The sequence below is a fragment of the Pezoporus flaviventris genome, unplaced genomic scaffold, assembly GCF_033815535.1.
Source record: "Pezoporus flaviventris isolate CSIRO_AGI_PZ_B2104156 unplaced genomic scaffold, CSIRO_AGI_Pfla_v1 ptg000105l, whole genome shotgun sequence".
In the NCBI taxonomy this organism is placed as follows: Eukaryota; Metazoa; Chordata; class Aves; order Psittaciformes; family Psittacidae; genus Pezoporus; species Pezoporus flaviventris.
Genome location: NW_026892653.1, coordinates 594870 through 607713, shown reverse-complemented (window position 1 = coordinate 607713; position 12844 = coordinate 594870). Strand labels below are relative to the sequence as shown.

At 50.1% G+C, this 12844-nt stretch overlaps 1 protein-coding gene across 4 annotated transcripts in view; it reads left to right on the top strand.

Annotated features, from left to right (window-relative positions):
• The window catches only part of ZC3H18 (zinc finger CCCH-type containing 18), a 47574-nt gene extending 35299 nt beyond the window's left edge, over nt 1-12275 (top strand). For 3 of the 4 annotated variants that reach the window (XM_061477407.1, XM_061477405.1, XM_061477404.1), the window contains 7 exons: nt 645-788; nt 2445-2597; nt 4986-5140; nt 5741-5937; nt 7084-7180; nt 9439-9535; nt 11452-12275. In XM_061477407.1, coding sequence (XP_061333391.1) covers nt 645-788; nt 2445-2597; nt 4986-5140; nt 5741-5937; nt 7084-7180; nt 9439-9535; nt 11452-11650 — 1042 coding nt within the window. In that variant the 3' untranslated portion in view covers nt 11651-12275. The remainder of the gene's footprint in view (nt 1-644; nt 789-2444; nt 2598-4985; nt 5141-5740; nt 5938-7083; nt 7181-9438; nt 9536-11451) is intronic. The other variant, XM_061477406.1, reaches the window with a different exon arrangement.
• Nucleotides 12276-12844: the final 569 nt, after the last annotated feature.

The window sequence follows — 12844 nt, the reverse complement described above, 5'->3', positions numbered from 1 at the left end:
CCAGCTATTAGAGCAGAGATTGGAGTGCTCTGAGCCCAGAATTGAGCAGTGCTGAAGAACCAAAGCACAACTCACATAGTGGAGGGTAGATAAAGTCTCAAAACAGTGTGTAGCGGTCCTCTGCAGTGGTGTTACCCACCAAGCATTCCACAGGGAAACTCAAGCCAAGGATGGGTCCTATGGGATCCATCTGCATACACAGGCTCTTTTGTACCCTGATCTTTGTAAGAGAGTGAAAAAGAGGATTTCTGCATAAACTGTGTTTGATTCTGAAACCTGACTGGCAGATTTTAAGTAGGTGTATGTGTTTTGGATAAAAATGCACAGAGTCAAACAGATAAGAAACAGTGATTCCACACGGTCTACTTCAGCAGTTAATTACAAGTCAAATGTCTCCAAAACTGGCTGTTGTAAAGTAACTTACGTCTGAAAAGGTGACTTGATTTAGAATGTGGGAAATGGATCCCTTTGGGGGGATCTGCATTGAGTGTGGTTTGGTGATACAGCAAGTGTCTGTAGCTACAGTAACCTGTGTAACATTCAGTCATCAACAAACACGAGTGCATTTCATCACTTTTTGAGAACATCTGTGGTCTGTACCTACGGATTTTGATGACAAAATCATGAAAACGTTCCTTTTGTAGTGAAAAATCTGTGAAGAAACTAGCTGCCCTTCCAGTCCTTCAGCCACTCACTAAAATTACAACAGCTGCACCTGAGCCAGCCAAACCCGGGGATAATCGAGAGGCAAGAAGGAAGGAACGTCAGACCAGGACTCCACCCAGGAGGTAAGAAAGCTGTGGGGTGGAGTGAGGCTTGATCTCCAAGTAGATACAGCAAATCCTGGGGTTCTCTCAGGTGTCCCCGACTGCAAGGGCTTTTCAGTATTAAAGGAGAAATCTGTTTCCTGGGGCAGGAAGGAAATGGGGAGAGAGGGAAGGAATTGGGGGTGATGCTAGTGACTAGCCACAGCGAATGGCTCCTGCCACTGAAGGCTGGCTGGGGAACGAATTAGGTGGAATACATTAAATGTGTCAAAAAGCAGGGTCTGCAGTGCAAAAAAAGGCATGTTTCAGAGCCGCTGGTTGCAGAGGCCATGCAGCAAGGAAGGAGAGGTGTGTTTGGTCCAGAGAGCAGACCTGATGTGTTGGAGTGGTGAGCTTTGTGGCAATGGGTTTGGACCATTTACTCAATGTCTGCCAGTGTGCAGGGAGTATTTGCGTGGTCCTGGGAGCTGGTTCATCAGCACTCAGTAGAACTACTGCAGGACAGGAGGGAAAAGTCCACTACTTTCACTCACCCCCATAGAGAACTTGCTGGCTCTGCTTTGTCTTCCTAGCTTCATCCTGTGTGACTAGGTTGAATGCTTCAAGTGTCCTGTTCTGTCTGTCCTCTTAACCGTTTCTGTTGCCTTTCTTCTCCCTTTGCATTTGAAATGAGAGAGACTTCTGATTTGTTTCAAGCGAGAGCACTTGTCTGTATTTAAACATGCTTATTGGCCTTAATCCATTGTACTGTATTTGAATGGTGTTTATGTGTCTAGTCTATGGAACCAAAGATTCGGTGCATAAGAAGTGTATATATTACAAATGCCTGGTTTATGGGCACACAAGGAGACTGATAACGTGTTATTACTGCAGTAAGGCATATATGCTTTTTCTAGAATGGAGTTTTCCATCATGAATGTGTCAGTGTGTTTTGAAGATGGCTGGAAATACTGTTTCCACTAAGGTTTTCAGAAGCATTCTGAGTCAGTTCTTCATTTTGTGCAGGATTACTTCTCCCATTTCTTCCCAGTAGCCAGAGGCTTGGCCTCTGAGCAGTTATGTGCCCATAGGTGAAAACAGATCACAACAAATTATTTTCTCTAGAAACTCCATTAGTTCTAGTTCCCATTTCACTTTAACTGGTTAATAATAATGTTGGATATCTTTATTCTTTATTCCAGTCTTGGGGTTTGGGATCTTGTTTTTCCGTGCTTATACCCACACAAACTCCAGTGTCCTCTAATCTCCCTGCTGTGCAAAAGACTGCAGCTCTGTTTATCTTAGTACTGGTGTGTTAGTCACAAAAAATGGGTATGATTATTTGTAAAGCCTGAAATACAAGGTAGTACCACTGTGTAGTTGCAGTTAGCAATTTCTCTCAGTAGGAAGCATTTGCTCCTGGTATCAGTACGGGATTAAGTTACTTGAGATCATTCTGTGCCTGGCTTTCATTAGCATTATTCAGTCTTGCATAAAACACCTGCTGTTCAGAAAACAGATGCTTCCTCAGGACTTCAAAGGTTGAGAAGAACATCTGAAACAATTACACATCCAAAGCACTGATCTCATGTGTAGTACGGGACTACAGCATCATGTTCAAACTGTCCTTCAGCACTTCCTCCCAACACCATTTCATGACAGCACAGCAAGGTGAGGATGCCATTTGCTGTCTTGCAGGCGGACCATCAGCGGCAGCATCAGTGGCAGTGCCAGCAGCTACAGCGGTTCCAGTTCCCGATCTAGGTCCTTGTCTCGGTCTCTCTCCAGATCTCATTCCAGATCATCATCTGCCTCAGTCTCCCACTCTCCGTCTGGGTCCAGGAAGTCCAGGTACAGCCTTGATCCTTCACAACCTTTGTTGAAGTAGGAGGAGATTATAACTGTTGTTCACTGTTGTGGTTTTCTCAGCAAAAGCTCTCAGTAGCTTCAAGTATCAGAAGCTGTAGGTAAATAGGATGTGAAACAAGATTGTTTGTGTGGTGTTACAAATCCAAAGTCCTGAATCATGACAGTAGTATGACATTGGTAGCGTCCTTGTGCCTTATTCAAGGAAATAATCTACCATGTGTACCAAGCTGTCCATTTTTTTTACTTAAATTATAAACAAAATACCTCCTTATAGCCACGGTTGATCCCACATCCTAATTTACTTAGCAGTTAACAGTTTCAGGCAATGGAGCTTTGCTCTTCTAAACCTCTGCTACCTCTGATTACTGGATGTCCTTAGGGAAGATGCTTGGCCTGTCAGAAGAGGCAAGTCAGAAAATACCTAAAAGGCCCAGCTAATGATATTTTTACTTTGCTGGCAAAGTTGCATGGCCAGTTCCCTTTGTGTTTAGCCCCAAGTGAATAGTTACATGGCTGTTAGTCTGTGGGATTTGTAAACAGCTAACTCCCTCCAGTAAAGAGTGATGAAATAAACCTCTTTCAAGTCCTTCATTCATCTGTTTTGCATCCCTTCACACACAGAAATCCCTGAAACCTCACAGGCAGCCTTGAAACACACCACTTCCCTGTGACACGGTAGACCTGTAGTGTAAAACTAGTGGATTAAGTAGGACTTTGACTCTGACCAGCAGTAATTCACATGTCTGAACTCTGTGAAACTCCAAGGTTTAACATCCGTGTTATTTTACGGAAATACAAACGTGTTTACTACATGCTTGTCGCGTTCATCAGATCGGGCAGGGGTGATGCAAGAGGTTCAGAGAGCGCTCATGTGCACTGGCTCTGCACTGTGCTGGGCTTGAGAGGAGAAGATGGCAAAACTCACTGCAGGTGTTCTTTGTGTGGCACTGGGACTGTGCTTGCTGCTTCTTCAGGTGTGTGGGAAAGGGGGAAATGGTGTATGCCCAAACCAGATTTGCTGTCACAACCTCATAGCCAGGAGCTGTCCTGGAGAAGGAGTTTCTGGCCCATCCAGTTGCCATTGCAACAGTCATGGAATCTTTTGATGGTTGAGTGGTTTGGGTTGGAAGGAACCTTAAAGCTCCTCCAGCTCCAACCCCTGCCACGGGCAGGGACCCCTTCCACTGGAGCAGCTTGCTCCGAGCCCCTGTGTCCAACCTGGCCTTGAACACTGCCAGGGATGGGGCAGCCACAGCTTCTCTGGGCACCCTCACAGGGAAGAGCTTCTGCCTAAGAGCTCATCTCAGTCTCCCCTCGGGCAGGTTAAAGCCATTCTCCTTGGCCTGTCCCCACAGGGCTCTTGTCCAGAGCTCCTCTGCAGCTTTCCTGTAGCCCCTTTGGGTTCTGGAAGGCTGCTGCTGTCTGTCATGATGCCAGCAGGTAGAGACTTTGCAGCTCCTTCCAGAGCTATCCATGCTGAAGCTGCTGCAGCCCGTTCAGTCATTCCCAAGCCTGCTCCAATGAATGAGCTCGGACCCTGCTGTTAGGGCTGTCTGGAGCACAGAAGTCTGTGTGGCCTGCAGAACCTGCTGGAGAGGCTGCCTGAATATTCATGTAGATGAAATACACCTGGTCCTGCACAATGGTGGCAACCCCAGGTAGCTGGGATTGTTGGAGTCGCTTCAATATAGCAAAGCTGTGGTGGTGGTGTGCCCCTGAAGGGAAGTCTGTCTGATGCATAGCCCTGTATTTTTGCCTGTTACATTTCTGAACAGAAATTCTTCTTTAATATAATAGTTGTCTGGCACAACGTTGTGAATCCATAAAAAGATAGACATCTTATACACACTATTAGAAGATAGCCATCTTAAAAGCATCTCCCCTGTCATTATCAGTTATGACTTTATGTGCATCCTCAAAACAGGCAGCTGGGCTCTCCTGTACCCTGGGGAGCTGGGCAGGAGCTGTGGCTGTAGGATTCCAGGGCTTTTAAAGCCTCCATGAATAAATGTGTGCCAAACAGCAAAAACATTGCCAGAGAACCCTTGACCTGAGCCGTAATACTGACCTGTGTATAACAGTGCACACCCTGCTTTCACTTTTTGTTTACTTGAGGAAACAGTGACCTGTTTATATATTGCCTTAATCCTGTTTATAAATAAACAGTACTTTCTAGGTTTGCACCTAACACATTTGGCATGTCTCATATCGTCTGCACCCCAGAAGGCACAGCCTTTGTCTCTCCCTGATCATTGCCTGCCTTAGCAGCTTTCTGACATCCTAGCAATGCAGGGCAATTGAGATGAAGATGTCTGCCTCATCACTGCCTGGTTCTTGTTGCATTTGTAACGGGCTGTTGGCTTTTTGCAGGTCCCTGAGCGTGAGCAGCGTTTCTTCTGTCTCTAGTGCCTCCTCCAGCAGCAGCTCTGTACGCAGCGCTGACTCCGAAGACATGTACGCGGACTTGGCCAGTCCTGTCTCCTCAGCCAGCTCTCGATCCCCAACCCCAGCACAGCAGAGGAAAGGTAGAGGTTCCTGGTTTGGGATTTTCTTACATAAGCGGTCCTGGGAAAAGAAGGGAGGGGAACAGAGATCTGGATATGGCTTCTGTTGGGTTACTACAGGCTCTGAGAAGATTAGTGAGCAGAGGCTGACTTTTGTGACTAGCATAGAGTAGGGTAGCCCAGAGGCTTCATGTGAGGAGGATGAGGCTTTGGAGCAAATACACATTTGCATCCTTCCATCCACATGTCTCTAGCTGTAAAGATGCTTTTTCCTGCCTGGAAGTTCTGCCTGATGCTCCCTTTCTTACCTTCTACTCTTTCACCCTTGCAAGGTGATGCTAAATCTTCTGGGTAACACCAATACCATGTTGCTGCTCCTCTGTTCTTTTTAGACCGTAGCAGAGTTGGCAGGAAGAGCCTTTTGTTCTTTGTCTTTCTAAGTGTCCTCTCTGTGGAAATTCTGGTTTCCTGAATCTTTTAACCTTGGGGCCACACAGTGTGCTAACTGGTGTGGGCTTTTTCAGTCCCTGGAGCAGCATCCTCTTGCCCTGCCCTCCTAAAGGAGGTCAGGCAAAAGGAAACCGGTCACAAGTCACTACATTTGCTCTCTGGTTTCAACAGGAAAGCCAAAAAAAGAAGATAGCACTAAAGAGGAGAAGCGGAAACGGGATGTGCCCGGTCAGCTCCTGAAGTCAGCCAAGCCCAACCAGGGAAGCAAATTGCAGCAGCTCCCCCAGACCCAGCAGCCATCAGCCCCCCAGTCTCAACAGGGAGGCTTCAGCGCTCACAAAGAGATCAAACTGACTCTCTTGAATAAGGTGAGAGGGGTGGGATGGCTGCGATTCCCTCCACACAGGGGTCCGAGGAGCGGATGGGATGGATGCTGGAGCTCAGGGCTGGCAGGGTTGATGCTCCAGGCTCCGCGCTGTCGGGATGAGCTCAGCCGGGTAGGTCTGCAGCTGGGATTGAAGGGCGGCAGACAGAACCAGTCTGGCAGCACACACCCTGTGGTGGCTTCAGTTTGGGACTGTGTTGGCGGCTCCCCTGAGGCACATTCCTGCTGCAGCTTTAAGGGCTCTTACCCACTCTCCTGAAGGCTGCAGCCGGAGCACAGAGGCGAAGGCGTGCGCGGTGCAGTCCCACATGTGCCTGCTGAAAGCATGCTTCCCGCATGCTTCCCAGCAAGCTCTCCTCCCACTGCCCGCTCCGGAGCGAGCTGCTGACAAGTCATTAACTGAGTCAGGAGATAAGAGTGGCAATTACCTCTCCTCTATGGGTTGCCCACACTTTCTGCAGGGAGCCTGCTTCTTTCCCCCCCTACAACTGAGCCTGATGCCCCAGATCAGTGCCTTTGGCTGAGATTGCAATCCAGATCATATGGGAGAGTTTGGCCCCTTGGGGTTTTGTTGCTGGGGCAGGGTGTTGGCCCCAGTCACATGAGTAGGTTCCTGGTGTTGAAGCATTAATGTTGTTTTTCTGACAGTCCAAATTCCCCGTTGCAGTCTAAGGCTGCAGTTTTCTCTACTTCCCTGTGCTATGACGTGAGGCGCGTTTATCGAGTCTGTGAAGCATGCTGCATGGGGAGGAGTGTGCCATGACACATAACTGCTGCCTGGCAGGGTTGGATCCTAGAAGTAAGGCACAGTTCCACGTGCCTCCTTGACATTTGCTATTCTGGGTGCTACTGGAGTAAAGAAAACTCTGCAAAATGATGGTATTTTTCTGACCGTTATGAAAATAGCACCAGTGCCAGAAAATGGTGCTTATTTGCTTATGGTGGTAGGGGAATTACATGGTGCCAGTGATGGTTGGGGCTGGTATGCACAAAATGTTTAATAGGAGACACGCTTGCATGAGCCAGCGAGTACACCATGGGCACCCATCACAGGAGATATCTCTGCCTGCTTCCCTCCCCAGAGGGAAGTAGCTGCTCAGCTCCATTGTCTGTTTTAATTCCATTTCAGGCAGCTGACAAAGGAAGCAGGAAGAGATACGAGCCAACAGACAAAGACAGGCCGAGCTCTCCTCCAGCCAAACGGGTAAACCTGTCGCCTGACAGAGGTGAGACATCCCAGGGGCTCCTGGGCTGGCTGGGTTCCTGCTCCACCGCTCCAGGCGGTGCTCATGCGACAAATGACCCGTGAAAGTCTGTGCTGCAAGAGTCCATGCTCTGGAGAGGTTAATTGCAGGCATGTGTCCTTCCAAAACCTCAGAGTGTGCGATTGCCACCAGATAACGCGGGTGTATTTGCTGTCCTGCTGTGAAAACATGGTGCAGGTGAGACACTCTGGTTTGTGAAGTAAGCGAGGTGAGGTCAGCCCTGGGCAGCCAAACCCGGCCTTGCCTAGCTGCCTTGTGATGCACATTGAGAGTGCCTTGGCTCCACTGTGTCTGTGTAAGTCCACTGCATAGAGAAAAACAAGAAAGCCCTCACTTTGAAGACACAGTGTGCTCATCTCTGCTGTAACTAGATGCATCTGTCCCACAGCAGCCTCCTCTTCTCTAGTAACATCATTGGATGTGGCTGGGGAAGTCAAAGGGTTTTCCCTTACTGTATCCCAGTTTTCTATGCCTCTCAGTCTTCCTGATAGAAAGGTTTGTGGCAGTGCTTAGAAAGGGAGTACAGGCTGCCAAGGCTCCAGGATGGATGCAGTAATTGGCTCAATCACCTGTCCTGTGAAATGAGGTGATTTCCCCACCTGTGTGTGACACAAACCTGATCTGCCCTGTATGTTTAGAAAGACAACGGGCTTTCCAAGTCTTCTCCTGGGTCTGAATCGTCAGCAGCAGAATGAGCACCTTGGAAAACTGAGCTAGTGAGCCGTGTCAAGAGGGACCTAAATGCCACACTCCAGCCTTTGCTGTCACTGCTAAACACAGAAGTAGGGGGGGGGAGTTGTCAGCCTGGTGTTGACGTACAAGCCAGCATTGGCACGTGATGTTGTTTTCCCTGTTGTCTCGGCTGTAGGTGTATCTTGTTGACTCTGGGTACCAGCCAGAAAAAACTTCTGTGCTAATAGCCTGGTTGCATTCAACTCCTGCAAAGGCAGCATGGAAGGGACTGGGTGAGGTTTTAGTTCACTGGGTTCTAGTTCACAACTACTGCTGAGCTGCAGACAAATGAAGGGGCAGACCTAGCAAACTGTGTTGATTTTATAGATGCATAGGTATAGATGTAATTATACAATTTTATTTGCTGTCTCTACGTTATAAAACCACTCTAAGGAGTAGCAAGTGGGACACAAGCCCAGAAGGCAGCTCAGCCTCACCTCCCAGTGGCAAATGTACCCTTGGACTGAATTGGGACTGAGCAAGAGGCATGCTGCAGCATGCGGTTTGCACTGGTGTCCCAGCAAAAGCTGAACTGTTTGTGGCCTGAGTCTCACTTCTCTGTTCTGTCACTGTGCTGTGATCAGATCTGCAGTGTCTGTGGCTTTCTCACAGTGTCAGTCTTTAGGAGCAGGGGGCTGTCCTAGCACACACAGGTGGCCAGTGCTGCAATGAGGAACTGGGCACCGTTGCTCTCTGGAGTGCTACTGAATATGAGGTTAGCAGCCACCAGCATCACTGTCCCAGTGCAGTACAGCAGGGTGTGTTGTTCAGCTTGTCCCTGGGACTCATGGACAGCCCTGCAGGCATCGGGCTGCCTTCCAGTGGTTGCCTCTTTGTGCACTGGGATAGCAGTGGTTGGGAAACCCACTGCAGCAAAGCTAGGTAATGCTGCTGCAGGACCCTGATGGGCTTCCCACCACTGCTGAGTCCATTTGGGCAGAGCATGATGGTTCAGTCTGTGCTGAACACACACAGGTGATGCTGCCTGTGGGTTTGCTGGCTCCAAAAGTAACATAGCTCACCCACCCATCACTCTTTAAACCAATACACCCTGTTAGCTGGCCAGCCTGGAGCTAGCTCAGGTGCCACAGTGCCCGTTGTGCACAAACTGGATAATGGAGCACAGACTGCCTGCAAGGGCCCACCCTGCCCCGCAGGTTTGAGAGCAAAGCATGGCCTAAAAGCACCGTGGAGCAGATTTGTTCCAGCAGCCAGAGGGTGAGGAGAGGACAGTGTGGCTCCCTGCAGGTGCTGTTTTGTACAGCTGACCATGGGGCACAGCCTTGCCTAGCTTACCTGCTTACCCTGGAGACAGGGTGCACAATGGTAGGTGTGTTTTCTGGCTGCTGCTGGACTTGGCCTGTTGTTGGCATGGTCTGGTAAGTCTGAAGAGAGCATCTGTACACTGAGAGGTGGTGCAGTAGGCTGGGTAGGGAGCTGTACTTTGGTGATGAGTGGGAACCTCTCAACTTTTCTCTTCCCAATAGGCTCTCGTGACAGGAAGGCAACTGGGAGACTCTCTTCACCCAAGCAAGAACGACAGAGAGGCCAGAATACAAAACCTTCCCCTGCACAAGCAGACAGGTCAGTGCCCTCTTGTTCTCGTGGGTCAGGCTGGGGCTCATGCTTCTCTAGCATCTCAGCCCCTCCTCTCGAGCGGCTCAGAGGCCCTCTGGCCATAGCCTCCAGTTGCCATGGAGGCACAACAAGAGGAAGGACGCCAGGCTCCCTGGGTGGGAGCCAGAGGTGCCCAGGGGTTCATGTGGAAGCCACTGGCTAAGCTGTTCCAGCTCGGAAATGAGCAGGAGCCTGGGGGTTTTCTTGAGGTCAGTCCCAGCAAGAGGAGCCAACTGGCTAAGCTGTAAGCTCAGTCATGCCGGTGCCTCTGCCTCTTGCTAGCACTGCATAGTGCTAATGACGAAGAAAGTACAACCCCATCCTCCTGCTGCCACTCTTCTTGTGGCACATTGCTCAGGTGCCCAATTCCCTCTTTTCCATAGCCTGGCAAAGCCTCAGCTGCTTACTCTGCTGCTGTGAGATGTTAAATTGTGGCCCCTGCTTGAGACTGGGTGGTGACTGGCCCTGGCTTTGCGCCTCCCCATTCCCTCCAGTGGTGGGTGTCCACCTCCTGTGTGATTTCTTGGTGGCCTGCACCCACTGCTGGGAATATCCCTTTGCAAAACTGGATGTGTGGCTCCAGGGGCTTTGGGCTGTGCTGCATTCAGAGCCCTTTGGCTAAAGGGTTGTGGAGCACCCTCTGCGGCACACCTAAAGCTTCCTCAGTCCTCCTTGCCCGTAGCCAGGCAGTGCTGCTTTGCATGTCTCTAGTGTCATCTCTCCAAGGATCTGTGAGCCAAGGGATGCGTCCCTGCCCCATGCCCCTGTTCCCAGCCTGGGGCACAAGTGAGCCTCAATTTCTGTGTATCAGAGCCTTCCCAAATCAAAACCTGTCCCCGGCTGCCACAGCCCTGTCCTCCTTCATGCCCTGAGGTCCTGTTTTCTAGCAATGTAGAGAAACCTCAGCTTTACCAGACCATGGTGTTGGCCTCATCCTTTGTTATTGACCCTCATCTGCCTACTGCTGTTTGGGTTGGCAGTGTCGTGTTGTGGGTTTGGTGTTCCCTTTGCCCAGACACAAGGTAGTCGGGGACACATTGGTGTGCTCTAGGGTAGCCCAGGGGTAGGTCTGTGTTTTGTTTCTGCCTGGGGCTGTTTGGGTCATGTTTGCACAGCCACACTCGTCTTAAGTGTAATGTGGAAGGGTGGCATTAACAGAGGGGATGGTGACTCTCACCGCTGACATCTGGCAGCAGCACTGGTGCTTTCCCAAATGGTCCAAGTCATTAGAGCCAGCCAAGGCCACACTGTGCTCTCAGTGTGTCACCGAGCTGGTGGTGCTGCCAAACCCCAGCAGGCCTGTGCTTCCTGGTCCTGTCATCCTCCTTCCCCCATGAGGATGAGGGGAAGTAGTGGCTTATGGTGGGAAAATCCACAGGCCAATTGCCTCCAACCCGGTCATGACCCAATCCAGGAAGAGCCACTGCTGCCAGTGGCAGGGACTAGTGGCTCCCTTCCTCCCCACATGGGCTCAGCCACACTCCTGCAGCATCTCACAGCCCCAGAGTGCATCCCTGCATGCTCCCCACGACTGCCACATCCACACTAGGGCAGGAGCTGCTGGGATTTGACACCATGGGGATGCTCCAGGGCTGCTCTGCACTTAACCTGTGCTGCTTTCCCCTCTTCCCTTGTGTCCCTGTGCACAAAACCCCAGTGAGCTGCTCTCAACAGCCACAAGCTGTCCCAGCCCTTGGGAGCTGGATTTAAATCTTAGGATCCCCTTGGAAAAATTGATCTTTTACTGTTTCAGCCAGTTTTCCAACCCCTGTTTCCTTCCACGGGCACTTAGAGCGATGCTTCCCACTGGAGCAGATGGCAGTGGGGTTTGTATCCAGCGTGATGTGCTGCTCCCTCTCACCACCCTCTCCAATCTCTTCCAGGAAGCGCCAGCTCTCACCTCAGTCCAAGAGCTCCAGCAAAGTCACAAGTGTACCGGGAAAAGCCTCGGAGCCAGGCCCCACGGGTGCCAAAGCGGGCAAATCCAGCACCCTGTCCCGACGGGAAGAGCTCCTCAAGCAGCTCAAGGCAGTGGAAGACGCCATCGCTCGCAAGCGGGCCAAAATCCCAGGGAAAGTATAGTGGGAAGAGCCCTGGTGACTGTTGATCTTTTTATAATGAGTGTCAAAGCAGCCACGTTGGGATTTTGCAGTTCTGTCTTATTTTGGCTGCGATTCTTTTTAGGGAAAAAAAACCAACCAAACCCACACAAAAAAAGAAACCCCAAAACCATGAAAACCAGATTGAAGTTTTGTCGACCGAGAGACACCTGCTCCAGGAGATGCCCCATGTAAATTATGCACAGAGGACTCCAGCCTCCCCCCACGTTGGATGCTCTCACTGTTTCCTCTGATTCTCTCTGCCCTCTCTCCTCTCTGCTAGCCTTGAGTTGTATTCTCCTAGTTAGCCCTGCTGTGTGTTGAGTGTCTTCAGCAATGCAGTTCTATATACTGTGTAATGAGAGAGCTGAAAACTGCTGTGAACTGCTGGCAACATCACCTTCTCCCCTGCCCTTCCCCTCCAGGAACAAAAGTATATATATATTCTTGACTAAAGTCTCATTGGGAAAACGACCTGTCTTATTTTGAGCAGCAGAATGTCTTAGTTGATTCAGGAGAAGCCCTGAAAGTTTGGGGGCATGTCTGTCTAACAGAGAGGGTCCTTTTCCTCTTGGATTTTTATTTTCTTCCCCCCCCCTTTTTTTTTTTTTTTTTTTTTTGGAGGGATTTCCGTGAAATAAAGTATTTTGATAACCAGTTCTTCTTTTTCTTGTTCTCTGTCCTCCCACTCACTCCTTTGCCTTGGGGGATGTGTTCCCCCCCCCAAACTTCGAGGTATGTAGTTTGTCATGATGTCCCTATGGTTGCATTGATTCTGCTGCCACCACAAGCAGCCCCATGGAGCTGGAATTGCTGCCATGTTGCTTAGGGGGAGCCATGTGTCCTTTTGATGCAGGTGACATGTACCCTGGACCCCCTGGGTCCTCTGCCCCTTCACCCAGTATGGAACCACTGTCCCACTGGTATTAGATGGTGATGGGGGGCCTCTCGCTGGGCTGGGCTGGGCTTCACTTGGTGAAATTTGGGGGTGCTTCTGGGTTTATCCAGCTGTTTTGGGGATATCCCCTGTGTGCTGTGATGGGAGGTTCTGCCCTTGCTCCCAGTATGGAGCCAGTACCCACTGGTATTGGATGGTAGGAGTGTAATAAACCCCTCTGCAGGCTGGGCTTCACATGGTGTAATCTGGGCATGCCTCTGGGTTTATCCAGCCCTTTGT